A 20,479-nucleotide genomic window follows, 5' to 3' on the forward strand; every position below is an offset into this window, starting at 1 on the left:
GACATCAAGAGTCGCATCATCTAACAACTGAGCCAGCCAGACCCCTCTGTTTGACTAATTTTTAACAAGTCTTTGAAGAACTTAACCAACGTTGATATGAATAAAGGAATTTAGAATGACAGGGAGATTAAGGCAATCAATTAACAAGATCTTTTGTGATAAGTAAGTTTGACACAACCATAATAAGGTTATATATGAAATTTAAAAGTATTGCACCTTGGGAAGTAAGTAGTGGGAAATAGAATATATTACTGCAAGTAATCTGTAGTTAGCTTACTGACTATTAAAAAAGCTCTACTTTCGGGGCGCCTGGGTGGCTTAGTTGGTTAAGTGTCCGACTTTCGCTTAGGTCATGATCTCTCGGTTCGTGGGTTCGGGCCCCGCGTCGGGCTCTGTGCTGACTGCCAGCTCAGAGCCTGGAGCCTGTATCAGTCTGTGACTCCCTTTCTTTCTGACCCTCCCCTGCTCACGCTGTCTCTCTCTCTCTCTCTCTCCTAGAAATAAATAAAACATTAAAAAAAAAAATTAAAAAAAAAAAAGCTCTACTTTCACTAAAGATATAACATAGCAATCTTACTTCCACTAAATACATAATTAAGTTCAAATATGTCAACAGTTTACATAAAGCAACTAATTAAACTTCTCCATATACTCAACCTGTATCAGGAACATCAGTGGGTCTCATAATTCTCCGAATCTGTTCCATAGACTGCAGGTCTGGTGACAGTCCTATAAATGAAAGATGAGTCAGAGTACTGACATCTAAACAATTTTCACTCAAATAAAGAAGCATTTAATCAAAGCAGATTCACTATCTGAAATTAAAAATACTTAATGTGTTCCTTTTAATGTTATCTTTAATAGATGGAGTTAGAAATTTTACCATTCTTCTTTTTTTCCAACCATTCTCGGCCCTTCTCCAGGAACACACCCAATTCCAACCTTTCCTACCACTTTTGTCACTTCTTACCACCCAATCTTAAACATGTTTACTTCCAAGTTTAAGTGTCTCACTGCCCTGTAAGACCTCCTAGATCCCACTGCAACATTATCTTCATAAAAGTCTAATTGTTGATCAGAAGGATAAGCAAGATAAAGCACATGAAAACACTTTGCAATCTTTAGTACATAAATATAAACTAGTATTTCTCTTTTACGGATAATCCAAGTACCATCTAAATTATGACTTTTAAGTATACTAATGTGCAAGAGCTACAATTTCCTAAATGTTTAGAATCTACTATAAAATGTTTCAATTAATATGGTAACTTATGTTCTATCAGAGACTAAATAATTTATTAAAAATGTTTATTTTGAGAGGGAGAGAGGGAGCCCGTGTGCTCCCACATGTTGGGGAGGGACAGAGAGGGAGAGAGAATCCCAAGCAAGTTCCACACTGTCAGCATGGAGCCTGATGCAGGGCTTGAACTCACGGACCGTGAGATCATGACCTCAACTGAAATCAAGAATCGGATGCTTAACTGACTGAGCCACCCAGGCACTCCAAGAATAAATCATTTTTTACCTCAGGCTTAGGCAAGTACATCTATCTTTTCAGCATTTTTCACTTTAATTCTTCCTGCATATTAATAAAAACTAATTTTCCTACAGTATTTTATTATTTCCCTGTACAGAAACCCAATACGGTTATTAAACCATTCAACAAACTCCTTTGCTCAGTATTCAAATCTCTATAATCTGATACCCATCATTTCCTATGTGCTTGACATTTTAGTTAGGCCAGTGCTCACACATTCCTTGAACTAGACAACATGAAAAAGACCATCTCAAATTCTTTGTACCTCTCCAAAGTCTACTCTGCCCTCTAAACCTAAGCTTCCATAAACATGTGCCCTTCCCAGATTGCATAAAAATTATTCTCTACAAGTACTCTGACATAATTAAATCCTCTTCATTAATTAGTTATGTTTTGAAATATATTTTATCTTACTTTTTTTGGAAACATGTATCTTATCAATAGGTTTTTAATTTCTTAAGACAGCCAAATAATATACAATCTATATATTTTCATGGCATTTATTCATGCTTATTTTGAGTCATACAAGATAACTTATTCTATCAAAATTATCTTTAGGATGAAAACGGACGTATTACATAAAGCCTAGAACTCCTGGTATGTGGGAATAATAAACCTAGTTGCACTGGATCCTAATGAAAGGTATTTAATACTGGCAGGAAAGTAATCACGATCCTCTCATTTTGACTGATAGTAGTAGTAAGTGGTATTTTTCTATCAAAACTGAAGCAAAAGGAAGACATTATTTCAAATAAAACTCTGGTTATTTTCCTCACATGTGAAATTCTATAAAGACAAGTACTCATCTTAACTTTCATTTTGTATAAATCATCATAAATTTCTAGTTACAAAAGAGATTTTAGCCTTGTTTAGAACAGTTTTAATAATTTGAGCTTTCACACAAGCACAGCTATATTTTCCCACAGCGTGCATCCTAGTTACTATAGGTCTTTTCTAAACAATGGAATGACAGTGAGAAAAACCCTTAAAACAAATTTACTGGTCTACCTCCATGACAACAGAAGATCTTCTCATCCACAATGGCAGCTATAGGCAGACAGTTAAAACAATCGGTGAAGGTCTTCCACAATTTAATATTAAACCTTCGTTTGCCTATTAAAAGAACAAATAGAATAAATACATTTAAAACTGTTATAATTTGTTATCTCATAGCCACAGGATTATGAATAATTTCAACTTTATTCTTTATACAGCACTTTGTTTTTTCTGTAATGAGAGTTTCTTGTATACTTTTAAAAAGGTAATAAATTTAATGAACATACAGAACTTTCTATAAAGTTAAAAAACCTGAAAGACTATGCTATTTTACAGAACAAATATATCAAACTCTTTTGTCTTTTAGGATCACTATAATATAGTAACTTCGAAATAGTCTCCTAGACTATTAGTTTATCTTTTCCATTCAATGTGTACATTAGTTAAATACCTCGCCACATAAGTAAGCAGAAGTGAAAGGGGTGCCTCTGGAGATTGTCCATTTTAACTCTAATGCATTGAGTAACACAACATAAATTTACTGCCAAGAGAGGACAATCACCTAATGCTTCACTGGTATTCACTTTTGAGTGAATTACAACTTGGCACCACAGGAAATATAAATAGAGACACAACGGCTATAATTTTCCTATAGTCTAGCATAAAGAGCTACAACAAAGATAAATCTTAAGTGTATGTTCACTTTTATAGCGTTACTTGATCTTCCTGAATTTGGGAAGAAGTTGCAAACCACTAACACCGGGGAGGGACGAAAGACACAAGCACTAATTTTGTATGTTTTATGCCATAACTTGGCTCTCAGTGAAAAAGTGTAACTCAAAGCAGTTTTTACAAGCTGCTCTCATGTACATTAGTTCAGCTGATGTCATTTCTATAGGACCTTGAGGATACTCAAGCCTATATTTTAGTCAGTCTTTAAAAACACACGTCTTTTCCTCATATAGCTTTAGAAAAATGGTTATAGCTAGATGTACTACAATCAACTTCCTGAGCTAGATATACTACAATCCACTTCCTGTCTACTGGTCCAATCTGAACAGTTGAAACCATACAATTTACAAATAAAAATGCAATGTAAAATCAGATGCAGAATCAATCCTCGTAGAACGCAGCTCCAGGCACTGCTGCATTCCTACTGTGTAGAGCAGTGCCTGGTATACACACTTCCTCAAATATTTGTCAAATAAATGATTATATAAACCAGGAAGACAGGAGTTTGGGACTCTACCATACTTAAGGAAGGAAAAAAGCAAAAATAGATTCCAATGGAGAATTCAACATCAAAAAACAATCAATTCAATTTGAAAATCGTTGTAATTGGTTCTAAATTGTAATTAACCAAACTGTGTTCTTTCCAATACTCTAACAAAAGCAAAACACCAAATTCGAATGTAGAAATTTAGTAACACTTGGAGACATTACTACAAAACAGTAAATCAGTGATTTCTTTTTCTCCCCCCCAAATCAGTGATTTCTTACTGATGAAAAGGAGTACAGTAAGGTATGCCAGAGTAGTTGGTATCCTCATTTCTCTAACTTTATAGGCATAAATTAAAATTCTAAGAATAAACTTCAACTTTGAAATAATTTCATAGAACTTCTCAATATTTTTCTTTTTTAAAGTTTATTTTGAGGAAGAAAGAGAGGGATAAAGAGAGCACTGCAGGTGTGCAGCAGAGGGGCAGAGAGAGAATCCCAAGCAGGTTCTGCACCGACAGTGTGGATGTGAGGCTTAAACTCCTGAACTGTGAGATTATGACCTGAGCCGACATCAAGAACTGGATGCTTAACTGAGCCACCCAGGCGCCTCACAACTTCTCAGTATTTCTTGTGACACAAGGCCAATGAAAATTTCCATCTTATCACAAGAATGCTCGAGCTAAAATCTTAATAGACACTAGAAAACCAAAGGCTATTGTCTATAGTGACCTCTATTTCAGGTAGATATTTTACTACATGAACGAATTATAAGAGGGCCTTTCAGGTGAGTAAGTTGCAGTGAACTTGAAATACCATGATCTTGGAAATCCCAAAGACTAGTTTAATCAGTAACATGTTTCCAGGTTTCAGGTTCCTCTACCACTGAAGATTATTCTTGGTCCTATGCGCGGTAAATTCTATCAAAAAACAAAACAAAACAAAAACAAAAACTGGGGGCGCCTCAGTGGCTCAGTCGGTTAAGCATCCGACTTCGGCTCAGGTTATGATCTCATAGTTTGTGAGTTCAAGCCCTACATCGGGCTCTGTGCTGACAGCTCAGAGCCTGGAGCCTGCTTCAGATTCTGTGTTTCCCTCTCTCTGCTCCTCTCTTGCTTGTGCTCTGTCTCTCAAAAATAAATAAACATTAAAAAAAAGTGTTAAAAAAACTGAATCAAAAGAACTCTTTTGAAGTGAAAAATTATATTAGGGAATATTAGGGAATTTTCCCATTAATAAAAGATAAATTTTAATTTTTACTTACATTCATCATAGAATCCATAAATGCGATTGATGCTAGCACACTCATGGTTTCCTCTTAAGAGAAAGAAGTTCTCTGGATATTTTATTTTATAAGCCAATAGCAAACAAATGGTTTCCAAAGACTGCTTTCCTCTATCCACATAATCTCCTAAGAAAAGATAGTTGGCTTCTGGTGGGAAACCTCCATATTCAAATAATCGCAGTAAATCTGTATACTGTCCATGAATATCTCCTGAAAATAGAAAAAGACGATTTTAGAGCATTTGGTTACTGTGGGAAGCAGCTTCAAATGATTCCCAATGTTTACACCCTTGTGTAATCCTCTCCCCTTGAATGTGGGCTGGAGCTGGTGACTTGCTTCTAACAAAAAGGAGACAGATAAAGTGGGATGGGCTGTCACTTCTGAAATTAGGTTTACAAAAGATCATGAGTTCCAATCTGCTTGTACTCTTGCCATCTCTCACTCTGGATGCTGAAGCCAGCTGCCTTATGGAGAAGCACACATGGTGAAGACCTGAAGGAGGCCCCTGGCCAACAACTTCTTAGGAACCAAGCCCTTAGTCCATCAGCCCATAAGGAACTGAATCTTTTCATCGTTGAGCCTTGAGATTAATGTAGTCTCAGATGACACCTAGATCGCAGCCTTGTGAGGCCCAGAACCAGAGGACCCAGCTTAACTGTGCCTGAATTCCTGACACATAGAAACTAGGAGGTAATAAATTCTTGCTGTTTTAACATGAAGTTTTGGAGTAATCTGTTATACAATATAATACAGTTATTCTTACTATCTGGTAGTTTAACATCAGTCACTTTGTTATACCCAAGAGTGAGGCAGTCAGAACTTAGAAATATTTAGTATAACTAACATCTATTACCCTCAAATTATTTCTATATCAAGGCATTTTAAAGAGTACCTTGTAGAGAATTTGAATCATTTTAAAATGTTACAAATAACTACATTTGTTTCATTTAAATTCATAGAAGAGACGATCATTTCCACAAAATTCTTCATTTTAAGATTTTATTTTTAAGTCATCTCTACACACAATGTGGGACTTGAACTCACAACTCTGAGATCAAGAGTTGCATGATCTACCAACTAAGCCAGCCAGGCTCCACTCCACAAAATACCATACTACCTCTTACTTACAGGTGATATTCTAAGCTAATTAATTTATTCAAGAAACATTTACTTAGCTACTATCTTTTATTTGCTAGGTACTGTACCAAGGAGCACCAAGCACATGACTTAATAAACACAAGAAAGAGGGGAAAAAAAAGTAAAGAGCACACTAAGCACCTGCAAATTACAAGGTATGAATGTGGATCACTAAGAAACATGCAGGACAGTGAAAATTTTTACATACGAAAATAGTCCTCGACCGAGCAAAAGATGATTAAGTCCATAAAAGCTATGTCCTACACACAAATAGCCACTACAAGTTATCAAACCAAAAGCCAATATGATACATACTTTACCACTTCCCACTGTTATGTGAGCTATAGAGAGATGCTTTCTGTACAACAACTTTTCTGGTTAAAACAATGTGATCACTCAACCTAAGGTTGTAAGTTTTTGTTTTTTGGCCAAAAGCCACTCTAACACCATGGAAATTGCCATACTGACCCCCAAACTCTAGTTTTTTTTGTAACTGGTGTACCAAAATACACATTTCTCTACATCCTTGACAACACTGGATTATCAGTTTTAGACTTTTTTTTTTCAGTATGTCTAGAATCTTGGATTTGTTTTTAAATTGTATTTCACTGACTACTACTGAGGCTGAGGATCTTACATTTATTGGCCCTGTGAATTTCTAAAATCTACCTTAAAAAAAAGATCTTCAATTGTATGGTCTTTCGTATTTATTTCTAAGAAACAAAAATTGTGAACAGCAATCTTTTTATCTGATGTATACATAAATATTGTCTGTAACTTATTTTATGAAAATTTTAATTTTTGTATTTTATGTAATCAAACCTATCAATCTTTCTTGTAGAAAAATTTTAAATTGTTTTCTCTAGATCACCTTCAGTTTAGTTAGGGGTGGAAAACTGGTATTCAAAATAGACTGTTTCCAACTTAACCCGATTACATACCACAAATTTTCAGCGGTGCTTCCAATTCCAAAAGAATAGGCTGGCTGAGAAAGATCTCCCGAGACTTAATACATAAGCCCCGAACTTCTGCTTCAGTCATCTGCACAATCTTTCCTGGACGACATCCTCGTACTGTTAAACAATGAACAAAATGGTCAGTTTTTGAAAATTTATCTATAAAATAAATAAATAATCCTTAAAAAAAAAAAAGTCAGTGGGGTGCCTGGATGGCTCAGTCGGTTAAGCATCTGACTTCGGCTCAGGTCATGATCTCGTGGTCTGTGGGTTCGAGCCCCATGTCCCGTCTGTGCTGACAGCTCAGAGCCTGGAGCCTGTTACACTCTGCCTCTTTCTCTCAAAAATAAATAAACATTAAAATTAAAGAAAAAAAAAAGTCATGCCCGTATTTTAAAGGTCCAGAAAGTCAGACAGACAGCAAACTGCCAGATATCTATTGTGTCCTATGGCTAACGGTAAGGTTATTCCAGTGATCTCTGCCTTTCTATCTTTATTGCTGCTGGTTTCTAATGATGCTCCTCAAGGCTGCTGCCACAGAAATGCAGTCCCCTGTGCTTTCCAGTGGCCAACCGTGCAGCCCAAGAGACCTAAATGGTTTTAGGGACAGCAGCTTTGAGGATAGTCTACTCTCTCAGCAAAGTCTCACAATTAGGAAAAAGCCAAAATAGCATCATTAAGAACCAGTGGCTATGAAGAAAGGGAAATGAGACAAAGTGGCTGTCAGTAGGTGATTCAGTTTCACACCATCCTTGAAAAATTATTAACAGTCTTATTAAGAATTTTAGCTAATATACAGTGTATATAGTACCCTCTTGGTTTCAGGGGTAGATTCCCATGATTCATCGTTTACATACAACACCCAGTGCTCATCCCAACAAGTGCCCTCCTCCATGCCCATCACCCATTTTCTCCTCTCCTTCCTGCGCCCCTCTCCCATCAACCCTCAGTTTGTTCTCTTTATTTTATTTTTTATTTATTTCTAGGAGAGAGAGAGAGAGACAGCGTGAGCAGGGGAGGGTCAGAGAAAGAGGGAGTCACAGACTGAAACAGGCTCCAGGCTCTGAGCTGGCAGTCAGCACAGAGCCCGACGCAGGGCTCGAACCCATGAACCGCGAGATCATGACCTAAGCGAAAGTCGGACGCTTAACCGACTAAGCCACCCAGGTGCCCCTGTTCTCTTTATTTTAGAGTCTCATGGATTTGCCTCCCTCTCTGCTTGAAACTAATTTTTCCCCTTCCCTTCCCCATTAGTCTTCTGTTAAGTTTCTCAAATTCCACATATGAGTGAAAACATATGGTATCTGTCTTTCTCTGACTTATTTCACTTAGCATAATACCCTCCAATTCCAACCACATTGTTGCAAATGGCAGGATTTCATTCTTTCTTTTTGCCAAGTAGTATTCCATTGTATATATAAACCACATCTTCTTGATCCATTCATCAGCTGATGGACATCTGGGCTTTTTCTATGATCTGGCTATTGCTGAAAGTGCTGCTATAAAAATTGGGGTACAAGTGCCTCTATGAATCAGCACTCCTATATCCTTTGGATAAATTCCTAGTGGTGCTATTGCTGGATCATAGGATAGTTCTATTTTTAATTTTTTGAGGAACTTCCATACTGTTTTCCAAAGCGGCTGCATCAGTTTACATTCCCACCAACAGTGTAAAGGCTGAAAAGGCATTTTAAAAAAGAAAGCACACTGTATCTCTATATATCCCTACTATTTCCCATTTACAATTAAGTCCACACATTTCTTGTTAAAGACAGCTATGATTCTTCTGTCAGGTTGAGAGGTTTTTTAAAAAAGGAGCCCCACAAAGAAAAGTCAACCTGTGAATACATAACATGATATCTAAGTGATATATAAGTAACAGGAAAGACAAACACTGTTGAAATGTACTTTAGCAAATATGATTGTTAATAAGATCATCCCTGAAATTCAAAACATGATCAGCAGAACTGCTTTTATTATGAGAACTTTATGATAGCTTCTACATTAGTACTAGCTCACAAACATCAATTACCTACTTCCCATAGATACGTGGATTTTTCTAAGACCAAACAGGGCACCTTACTTAGTTCCTTTCATTAAGTATCTACAGTACTAGCTTAGATGCAATTCTCTGTAAAATTCTTAATTTTGGCATTAAGTCTTAACTGCATGGGAAATGATATTTGCAAAATACAGTTTTACCATCAGTGCATCAAGTACCTATCTGCTTTACTTGCAGGGAAAAATAGTATTTTTCTCGAAGGATTAAAGATCTCTTGTTGCTTTCAGATGACAAATACTCACCCAGAAATAATTATTTAAAGATAACAGCAATGGACAAGACAAACAAAATACTTTTGGCTCTTAAGAAAGTTCCCACAATTTTTGTTATGAATCTGTAGTAATAAAACACTGTTTAAGTTACCAACATTTAGTTGTAACTTGATGGCAATCATTAAAACTAGTGAGGGCCACTCTGATGTGTCAATTTAAAGTGTCTCAATTACAGTGGTGAATATTTTATCTTATATTTGTTTTATTTTCTCTGTAAATTATGTGTTTAATTTTGACCTCCTAAGTAATTTAGGTTACACTAAGGTGTACTTTGACTAACGTTTTTAAAGAGCTAAAAATGATTCAATTTAGAAGTCATGCTAATCCATAAAACTAAAAATTTACTAAAACAAAAACACACTGCATAAAATTTCATGGAGTTTTAAGCTGCATGTTTTTTTACCCACTTAATATTCTTTTAAGTTCAGAGATACTTTGCAATCAATAATTTCTTAAAATTTTAATTGGCAGTTGCTTTTTGCCTCTCAGTGGCATATAAAACAATGGAGCACTGTATAATCAAATCGCTTCTAAGAGTTGATGAAATGCAGTTAGAGAAACTAAAGTTCTTCTAAAGGTTTAGCATTTAACAAATGACCAAATCTTAGGAATAAATTAGCCAAATACTTGGGAAAAGATGATAGATGGCTCAGGGCAATCCCAGCTGTCTGTCAATTCAAAAGTCCTGCTCCCTCATGTACTCCCACCAGTATGTACATCCAAATTTCCAAGAGCATTTCAAATTTCTCAGTGATCTGAAAAAAGGGAGTAAATCAAGGCAACCTATTAACAAAGAGGAACTAGTTTACTACCACAGTATCCATGAAGGATTCCAGAATTTGGGTATATGAACTTAAATACAAGCATCTAGCTAGATTATGAAAATACTAGAAACCTGCACAATTCATTAGGTGCAAAGCAATTTCACATCAACCATCTCATTTAATTCTTTTGATACCCCAAGAATTAGAAAGGGAAGTTATTATCTATACAACAATAGAAAGAGAGTTAAAAACTTGAACAAAATCAGGGAGCCCAGGTTTTATAAAATTAGAATGAGTAAAATCAGCAGAGAAGAATTTAGAACCAAAGTCTTCTAACTCAACACTCTCCCCACTCTGCTACCACAAAAAAAAAAAGTTCCCCCTACCCCCCAAAAATTGAGCAGGCAATAATTGTAAGCCAGGTAAAAACGCCATTATAGAGGGGTGCCTGGGTGGCTCAGTCGGTTGAGTGTCCGACTTCGGCTTAGGTCATGATCTCATGGTTCGTGGGTTTGAGCCCCGTGTCGGGCTCTGTGCTGACAGCTAGCTCAGAGCCTGGAGCCTGCTTCTGATTCTGTGTCTCCCTTTCTCTCTGACCCTCCCCTGCTCATGCTGTCTCTCTCTCAGAAATTAAAAAAAAAAAAAAACATTTAAAAAATGCCGTTATAGGAAATATCTACTATAATGTTGCGTTTAGAAAGTATTTTGAGGTATCACATACATACAGTAAAGTACACTAAAAGTCTGGGCATTTACTCAATAAATTTAGAATTTTTAATGTTTATTTCTTCTTGGGGGGGGAGGGGCAGAGAGAGAGAGAGGGAGTCACAGAATCCAAATCAAGTTCCAGGCTCCGAGCTGTCAGCACTGAGCCTGATGCGGGGCTTGAACTCATAAGCTAGGAGATCATGACCTGAGATGAAGTCAGGAGGCTTAACTGACTGAGCCACCCAGTCAGTTTGGTTCCCCAAATTTTAACTATGTATACACCTAAAACATCACCATACACATCAAGATACAGAATATTTCCAGAAACCCTGAAGGCTCCCTTATACCTTTAACCATTCAAAAAATAATGCCCAAAGTTACTATTATTTCTTTCAATATGATTAATCTGCCTCATTGAATTTGGATAAATAGAAATATACAATATATATACTTTTTTGCTCATTCTGTGAAATCCATGTTATTGTGTTCAGCAGCCATTTGAAGTATTTCATTGTATCAAATACCACAATATATTTATCTACTCTATTTGGTGAATTTAGAGATTTTACAAATGCTCATGAGCATCTGCATACATTTCTCTTGGTATATATAAAACACAGAATTGCTGGGTCACAGGAAAGCCTCAGCTTAATTAAGAAGTAGAGACAGCCATTTTCCTAAAGTGGTTATACCAATTTACAACCCACCAATAATGATGCTCTAAAAAAAAAAAAAAAAAAAAATGATGCTCTACATCATTAACAACACTGGTATTATTAGTCTTAAACTTTAGCCATTTTGTTTGGTGTATACTGGTATTCAATGAGATTTTAATTTGCTTTTCCCTGATAAGTAATGCTGAGTATCTTTTTACATACTTTATAGGGCATTCGGATATCATTTTTTGTAAAGTTTATGGTTTTGGTTAGCGGTCTGTCTTAAAAAATGACTTGTAGAAATTCTTGATATATTCCAGATGAATCTTTTGTTGGATCCGTGTATTACAAGTATCTCTTCCCAGTTTATGGCTTGTTTTTTCTCTCAACGCTCTCTTTTGATGAACAGGAGTTCCTTATTTTAATGCATATAAATCCTTCTTAATTTTAATGTTTTAACATCTTCAAGATGTTAACCTCCTCTAAACTTATTTCCTTATGTTTCCTTCTAGATGCTTTACTGTGTTAGCCTATATCTTGACTTAGTTTTGTGTATAGTTTGAGGTAAAGGTCAAAGTTCATTTTTATCCATAGAGATATCCAATTGATTTAGCACTATTTATTGTAAAGATCATCCTTTCTCCACAGAACTGTAGGGGGAGCTTTGTAGACAAATCAGGTGGCCACTCATGAATGGGTCCATTTCTCGACACTCCATATAGTCCATTAATCTGTTTATTTTTACAGCAGTACATTTTAATTACTGTAGCTTTTTAAAAAAGTTTGAGTGAGAGAGAGAGCAAGCATGCACCGTGTGCATGAGAACAACCTTGGGAGGTGACAAGAGCGAGAGAGAGAATCCCAAGCAGGCTCCATGCTCATTGGGGGCGGGGGTGGGGGGGCTTGACCTCATCACCATGAGATCACCTGAGGTGATCTGAACCATATCAAGACTTGGATGCTTAATGGACTGAACCACCCAGGCGCCCCAACTGTTGATTTTTAATAAAGTTATCTTGTAATGTAAGCATTCCAACTCTGTTAAGATTGCCTTTGCTAATCTAGGTCCTTTTGCATAGTCAAATGTGTTTTAAAATTGGCTTGTCGGGGCGCCTGGGTGGCTTAGTCAGCTAAGCGTCCGACTTTCGCTTAGGTCATGATCTTGCGGTTCGTGGGTTCGAGCCCCGCGTCGGGCTCTGTGCTGACTGCCAGCTCGGAGCCTGGAGCCTGTTTCAGTCTGTGACTCCCTCTCTCTCTGACCCTCCCCTGCTCACGCTGTCTCTCTCTCTCTCTCCTAGAAATAAATAAAAACATTAAAAAAAAAAATTGGCTTGTCTATTTCTCCTCACCCTCAACTTGTGGGAGTTTTTAAATTTTTTTTATTTAAAAAATTTTTTTTAATGTTTCACAAATAGGTTATTGTCAAGTTGGTTTCCATATAACACCCGGTGCAACTTGTGGGAGTTTTAACTGGGAATTAATATATCCAGGGAGAATTACCTTAGTAATTTGGAGTCTTCCATAACCATGGTCTCTCTCCTTTTCTTTAAGTTATGTGTTTATCTCATCAATGTTTTGTAGTGTTTAAGGAGCAGTCTTGCACACTTTCATTGAATTGAATTGAAAGGGTGCTGCTTTGGAAATGTGTTTTCTTATTTTTTTAAAATTTTTTTGTTTTTATTTATTTTTGAGAAAGAGAGACAGTGTGAGCAGGGGTCAGAGAGAGAGGGAGACACAGAATCCGAAGACAGGCTTCAGGCTCTAAGCTGTCAGCACAGAGCCCCACACAGGGCTCGGACCCACGAACTGTGAGATCATGACCTGAGCTGAAGCCAGACGCTCAGCTGATTGAGCCACCCAGGTGCCTCTGTTTAAAATTTTTTTTAATGTTTACTTATATGAGATAGAGAGAAAGAGCGTGAGCAGGGGAGAGGCAGAGGGAAGAAGTCACAGAATCCAAAGCAGGCTCCAGGCTCTGAGTGGTCAGCACAGAGCTGGATATGGGGCTTGAACTCATGAACCACAAGGTCATGACCTGAGCCAAAGTCAGACGCCTAACCAACTGAGCCACCTTGGTGCCCTGAGTAAATGTGTTTTATTTCATTTTCCAATTTTTTGATGTTAGTATACAAAAGTGTAATTGATTTCTGAAAAGTGGCTTTGTTTCTTATTCTAACAGTTTGAAGATCCCTCCAGATTTTCCAAGTATACAACCATATAATCTGTGAAGACTTTTACTTCTTTCCCAATCTTTCTTTTATTTTTCTTCTTCACTGAATTGGCTAGGACCTCCAAGTCAATGCTGAAGAAAAGTGTGCTAAAAGTCTTCCTTGTCTTATTTCTGAACTTAAAAAAAAAAGCATTCACTATTTCACCATTATGACAACTATAGTTTTGTACATACTTCAACTAGTTTGCTAAGAATTTTTATCATGAAGGATGTTAAAATTTATCAAATACTGTATCTTATCCATTGTAATAATCTTAATTCCCCCCCACCTTATTCTGTTAATATGATTTATATTGATTGAATGTCCCTTGGATTCCTAGAATAAACTCCATGAATTATGAGACATTATCTTTCTTATTTGATTTGCTAATAATTTGCTCATGATTTCTGTAGCTATATTCATGAGAGATATTGGCCAGTAACTGCCTTTCTATTTATCAGATTTGAGTGTTATGGTTGTGCTGGCTTCAAAGAACAAGCTGGGAAATGTTCTCTCTTTTTATGTAAGAGACTGATGAACAAAATTCACCTAATTTCTTCTCTTTTAAATATATAAGTCACCAGTGAAACCAAATGGGCTTGGAATTTTCCTCTTTGAGAAGTATTCCAAGTACAAATTCATTTTCTTTAACATATATAAGACTATTCAGACTTTCTATTCCTTGTTAGTTTTGCCAAGATGAATTTTTCATCTAAATTTTAAAGGTTATTAGCATTAAGTTATTTATAAAATCTTATTATCCTTTAAAATACATATACATAACTTTTCTTTGACCCATTTAAGAATAGACTGTATTCTGGGTGGCTTAGTTGGGTAAGCATCCAACTCTTCATTTCAGCTCAGGTCATGATTTCAAAGTTGTGAGATAGAGGTCGGCATCGGGCTCTGTGCTGACAGCGTGGAGCTGGCTTGGGATTCTCTCTCTCCCTTTCTCTCTGACCTTCCCCACACTCAAAATAAATATACTTAAAAAAAAAAAAAAAGAATAGGATGTGTATGTCATGCTCCTTTACCAGTATATTATTTCCTAAGAATATTCTCTTATATATGGCACAGTATAAGTTATCAGATCGAGGGAGTTTAACATATATAAACCTTTAATGTGAAGAATATACAACAATTTCAATAACTGTCTCAATCATGTCCTTTATAGCATGTTCTTCCCCTCTAGTACAGAATTCAAGCCACGATTACATTATTGGTTTTGTCTGTCCATCTCTTTAGTCTCCATTACTAGTCATGTCTCCTGTATCTTTTTTGACATAGTAATTTGTTTTCATTTTCTTACATTATCAGTCTTTCTGGAGATTATCAATTTTATTCATCTTTCCAACAATTTCTTTTTTAAACAACTTTTAATTCACTTTATTTTTCTTGTATAAAACTATGTTGTGGCCACAGCTGGAGCCTGAGTCCTCTGCACAAAGACTCTGGTGTGGATCTTTACAAAATGGTCAGTGAATTCTTGATAGGAGACTTAGAGAACACAGTCTCTTTCCAAAGGTCAGGGGTGAGACAGCTGTTAAGTCTTGGAAATGGCATCAGAAGTGGCTTTGGCGAAGATGCCCAGGGTGACAGTGCAGCCCCTGGCCAAGGTGTAGCAGTCACCAATACCAGCCATCACCAGCAGCTTCTTGGACATGGGCTGAGAGCCACAACAGCTCTTGCATGGGACAGTGTGGGCTTGCCAATCTTGTTTCCCTAGTAGCCTCGTTGCGCAAGACAATGAAAAGCTTGGCTAGAATGATGACTCCATGGATGGCAGTGGCTATTTCCTTGGAGTACTTAACACCCAGACCGACGTGTCCACTGTAATCTCTGATGGCAACAAATGCTCTGAACCTGGTCTGCTGGCCAGCATGAATCTGTTTTTGCACAGGTATAATATTTAAAACCTCATTTTTGAGGGATGACCCCAGGAAAAAGTCAATGATCTCCAATTCCTTTTATGGGCAGAGAAGAGACAGATCTCCTGTAGGGACTTGATCTTCATGTCCTTTACCACCAGGTGGCCCAGGCTGGTGAACAGAGATTCACTCCTTGTCCTTGGCCTTGCCTCCTCAAGCTCCACAGGCCCTGTCCTGACCCAGGCTGTGTCCCCAGCCCCAGATGCAGCCCTGACCCGATACTGCTGCTGAAACCTCTGTGGAAGCCGTCATGGCCTCCCATGGCACGAGTGTCATCTGTCATTTGGTGTTTTCCTAGAGAAGAAGCTTCAACAATTCCATTTTTAAAAATCATACAGGGGCACCTGGGTGGCTTGTTGGTTCAGTGTCCAACTTTGACTCAGGTCATGATCTCACAGTTGGTGGGTTGGGGCCCTGCGTCGGGCTGTACGCCGGCAGCTCAGAGCCCGGAGCGTGCTTCAGATTCTGTGTCTCCCTCTCTCTGCCCCTCCCCTGCTCATGCTCTGTCTCTCAAAAATAAACAAATGTTAAAAAAAACCCATACATTTACTTTTTATTGGATTTCTGTTCTCATCTTGATTATATCTTTCCTTCTACCTTTTTTTGGGTTATAATTTGCTTATTCTTCTACTGTCATGAAATTAAAATTTAATGCTTAGCCTTCCCCCCTCCCCTCCAACATATATAAAACTATACATATCCCTCTAAGCATTGCTTTTTGCTGCAATTACAAAGTTTGAAATGTATTTTTATTAATACTCAGGTCAACATATTTTATAATTTTCACTGCTGTTTCTTTGATAACAACAAAATATGTAAAAATACACTGCTTATTTCTAAATATTTGAGAATTTTCTAGGTAGTGCCACTGATTTCTAGTTTATCATTATTGAAATCAGAGAACTTAAGATCTAATTTCTTTTAAATTTACTGAGACTTGCTTTATGGTATTGCATATGGCATATTTTCGTAAATGTTCCATAGGTATTTGAAAAGTGTGTATATCCTGTAGTTGTTGGGTAAAGTGTTCTATGTGTCAGTTAGGTCAAGTTTACTGTGTTGTTTAAATCTTCTAGATCCTTGCTCACTTTTTCTTTGTTCTACTAGTTACTGAGAAAGGTACATTAACCTGTACAATTGTGGTTTTGTCTATTTTAACCTTTCGGTTCTATCAATTTTTCCTTTTTGTGTTTTAGACTTATAATATTAAATACTTAAAAATTTTAAGATTACGTCTTCCTGTTGAATCCATCCTTTTAACGTTATGCGATGCCTTTCTTTACCTCTAGTGATACTTCCTGCCTCACATACAATTTCTGATGCATATAGCCAATCAGGTTTCTTCTGGTTAATGTGTGCATGATGCATTTCTCTCATTCTTGTGCTTTACTCCTCTATCTCTGCTGTTAAATTTTTTTTAAAAAAATTTTAAAACATTTATTCAGTTTTGAGAGACAGAGAATGAGTGGGGAAGGGGCAGAGAGAGAGGGAGACACAGAATCTGAAACAGGCTCTGAGCCATCAGCACAGAGCCTGATGTGGGGCTCGAACCCACAAACCGTGAGATCATGACCTGAGCTGAAGTCGGATGCTTAACTGACTGAGCCACCCAGGCGCCCCTGCCGTTAAATTTAAAACATGTCCCTTGAGGATACAGGAGTGCTGATGCATAGGGGCACATGCACCCCAATGTTCATAGCAGCACTTTCAACAACAGCCAAATCATGGAAAGAGCCTAAATGTCCATCAACTGATGAATGCATCAAGAAGATGTGGTTTATACAGAATACTACATGGCAATGAGGAAGAATGAAATCTGGCCATTTGTAGCAACGTGGATGGAACTCAGAGGTGTTATGCTGAGCGAGATAAGTCAGGCAGAGAAGGACAGATACCATTATTTTCACTNCATGTCCCTGTATACAGTAAAGTCAGGTCTTCTGAGCTTTGTCTTTGAGTGTTTACTCCCTTCATATTTACGATAATTATGGACAAATCCTGTCATTTGCTTTGTATCACATGTTCTCCATTCCTTTATTTCTCTTTTCTCCATTTCTTTGGAATAATTATCTTTTATTCCTCCATTTTCTTCTCTATTAGCTTTTTAGTTATATATTATTTATCTTTTGGTAGTTACTCTAGAAATAACAAATAATTTTTGTCAGAATTAACCACTTTTTAGCCTTTTATTCTAAAGTTGTCATATATTGCTTCCACATAGTTTAAACCATACAAGCTATAATTGTTTTAAATAGCATTAATTTATAGTTATACACATTTATCCTTATTGTTGTTCATTTACTTCTGCAGTTTTGTGCTTTTACCTGGGATCCTTTTCTTTCAATATGAACTTTAGTATTTTCTAGTACCAGTCTGTATCAGTAAATTTTCTCACCTTGTACTTTTATTTCGCTTTCATGTAAAAAAATTATTTTAATGTTTATTTTTGAAGGGAGGGGGCAACAAGAGCGCAAGTGGGGGAGGGACAGAGAGAGGGAGGGAGACACAGAATCTAAAGCAGGCTCAAGGCTCCGAGCTCTCAGCACAGAGGCCAATGCGTGGCTCGAACTCAGAACCTGCAAGATCATGAAGGTGTCCTTTGCCTTCACTTTTGAAGGATATGCTCACTGGATTTAGAATTCTAGGTTAGCATTCTTCCTTTTCTTTCAGCACCTTAAAAGGACATTCTATTCTTTTCTGGCATCTGTAGTTTCAGGTGATATATCAACAATCAATGTTCTCTTTAAGGTAATGACTTGTTTCCTTTGGCAGCTTTTAAGATTTTCTTTTTCAGAGTGCCTGGCAGGCTCAGTCAGTTAAGAGGCCAACTTCAGTTCAAGTCATGATCTCACAGTTCATGAGTTTGAGCCCCACATTGGGCTCTGTGCTGACAGCTCAATTCCGTGTCACCCTCTTTCTCTGTCCCTCCCAACTTGCTTGTTCTCTCTCAAAAATAAACATTAAAAAGTTTTTAAAAAGATTTTCTTTTTCTTGATTTTTAGCAGTTAAGTCTATGATGGGTCTCAATGTAGTTTTATTCGTATTTTTCCTTCCTGAAATCCACGGAGCTTCTTTAATTTATGTTTTGGTATTTTTCTTCATTTGGAAAAGTCTTGGTCAGTTATTCCTCTATCCTGTATCTCCTCTCCTTCTGGGACTCCCCTTATGCATGTTAAAGCTTTCCACTGTCTCCTGCTTTATTTCCCCTCTGTTTTTTTCTCAGCACTGCATAATTTCTACACAACACGTTTTTCCTAGCTTTTACTACTCCTCTGTTTCTAATGTGCTAGTAAGCCCAACTCTCAAAATCTCATTTTTAATGTACTTTTTAGTTGTAAAGTTTCTAGACTCTGATAAAATTTTCCATTATTTCTTATTTATCCTGAGTACATTAAATCAGTAAAGTCTCTCTGTGATAATTCTAATATTATCTGAATATTATCTGGGGATTTGTTCCCTTTTGTCCTCTTGATTTTTGGTCAGTTAAGCCTTTAGCATGTCCTGTAGTCATTTCACTGAATATCTGATTATGGGTGAAAATTGTATGAGCTCTAGATGACATCTTCCGGAGAGCACTGTTTCCTTTCAGCAGTAAGAGTAATAATGACTTACATTTTCTTGAGGGCTGGTCTAAGTCAGTTTTGCCCTCAATCTTAGGGAGTGGCCATGATGGAGTATCAGTGGAAAACTCAAGAGTATAATACAGCCCCTCTAACTTGGCAGTCTGAACTTCAACTTTTGCCACTCTGGCACTAGGGTGATGCTGGAATCTCTGCTCAGATCTTTAGATTTTTAGCTATTGTTTTCTTTGGAGTTTCTTAGAGTCTTCTCTTGCACATGTGTACCTGAGAAGTCAATGACTCAAGGAGGACCTGACTGCAGATTTTGGGGCTAGAGTCTACATGGTTCTCTCCTCTTTTGGATTTAAGTTTTAATACTCTAATGGCCTCAGACTTTGGCCTTTCTCCTCTTTAGTCACTTTTCGTTTGGGATCTATTCCCCTATACCTCCAGGAAAAAAGGCCTGAGTGATTGGTGAGCTAACTGCTGCTTCCTTTTCCTCAAAGATCAAAACCCTCAAAAATTTCCTGTGTTCGTAGCTCAAGTACATACAGAAAAGGACACAAAATATGATTATTGGTCACACATGAGAAATTCGGATGATTACATGCAGAAATTTGAGGAATACCTTGCAAGGACTAGACACTATGGGCCCATACCCCATACCACTTGACACTGCTTCTCATGGTACTACAAATTACAGAGATACAGTTATAACTCAACAGTGTCTAGAGTTCATGCTTGTTGCTGTTCTGCAACGTTAAAAATTTCTTTTACTTTTATTACCAGTGCATACTCATCATGTCAAAGCAGAAAAAATGGAATGCAAATGTTGCACTTTTAAAGCACAGTGGAGTGTAGATTATTTTGCTATTGAATTAGATGGTAAGCATTGTATTTATAACATTATAGCTATGCTTAAAAAAAAATAGTGTATGTTCACATAACCAGACTAAGCATTCATCACAACATTCCTATTTCACCAGAAAGCAATAGCAATTTAAAACTTTTAAATGGAATCTCATCACAGCAGAATTTCTTCACAAAAATAAAAATAAGACTGCAATCAAAGTTAAGTTTTCAACTGGCTCCTGTGTTAGCAAGCATGGAAATCCACTTACTAACGGTGAGTTCATGAAATCAAGTTTGACTGGAAAAGCCAAAGAAATATATCCTGAGACAATAGTCTT

At 37.0% G+C, this 20,479-nt stretch overlaps 1 protein-coding gene and 1 pseudogene across 3 annotated transcripts in view; both read right to left on the reverse strand.

Moving 5' to 3' along the window:
• Positions 1-20,479, reverse strand: part of PPP1CB (protein phosphatase 1 catalytic subunit beta) — a 46,156-nt gene that overhangs the window by 14,148 nt on the left and 11,529 nt on the right. For 2 of the 3 annotated variants that reach the window (XM_077774194.1, XM_077774195.1), the window contains 4 exons: positions 7,115-7,246; positions 5,016-5,246; positions 2,546-2,650; positions 658-729 (listed from right to left, as the gene is read on the reverse strand). In XM_077774194.1, the coding sequence (XP_077630320.1) occupies positions 658-729; positions 2,546-2,650; positions 5,016-5,246; positions 7,115-7,246 (540 nt within the window). Of the gene's footprint in view, positions 1-657; positions 730-2,545; positions 2,651-5,015; positions 5,247-7,114; positions 7,247-10,090; positions 10,179-20,479 lie in introns of those variants that run through there. The other variant, XM_077774196.1, reaches the window with a different exon arrangement.
• On the reverse strand, positions 14,961-15,991 carry LOC144239979 (small ribosomal subunit protein uS5 pseudogene; annotated as a pseudogene).

The sequence above is a fragment of the Crocuta crocuta genome, unplaced genomic scaffold (genome assembly GCF_008692635.1).
Source record: "Crocuta crocuta isolate KB4526 unplaced genomic scaffold, BGI_CrCroc_1.0 scaffold246, whole genome shotgun sequence".
Classification (NCBI taxonomy): Eukaryota; Metazoa; Chordata; class Mammalia; order Carnivora; family Hyaenidae; genus Crocuta; species Crocuta crocuta.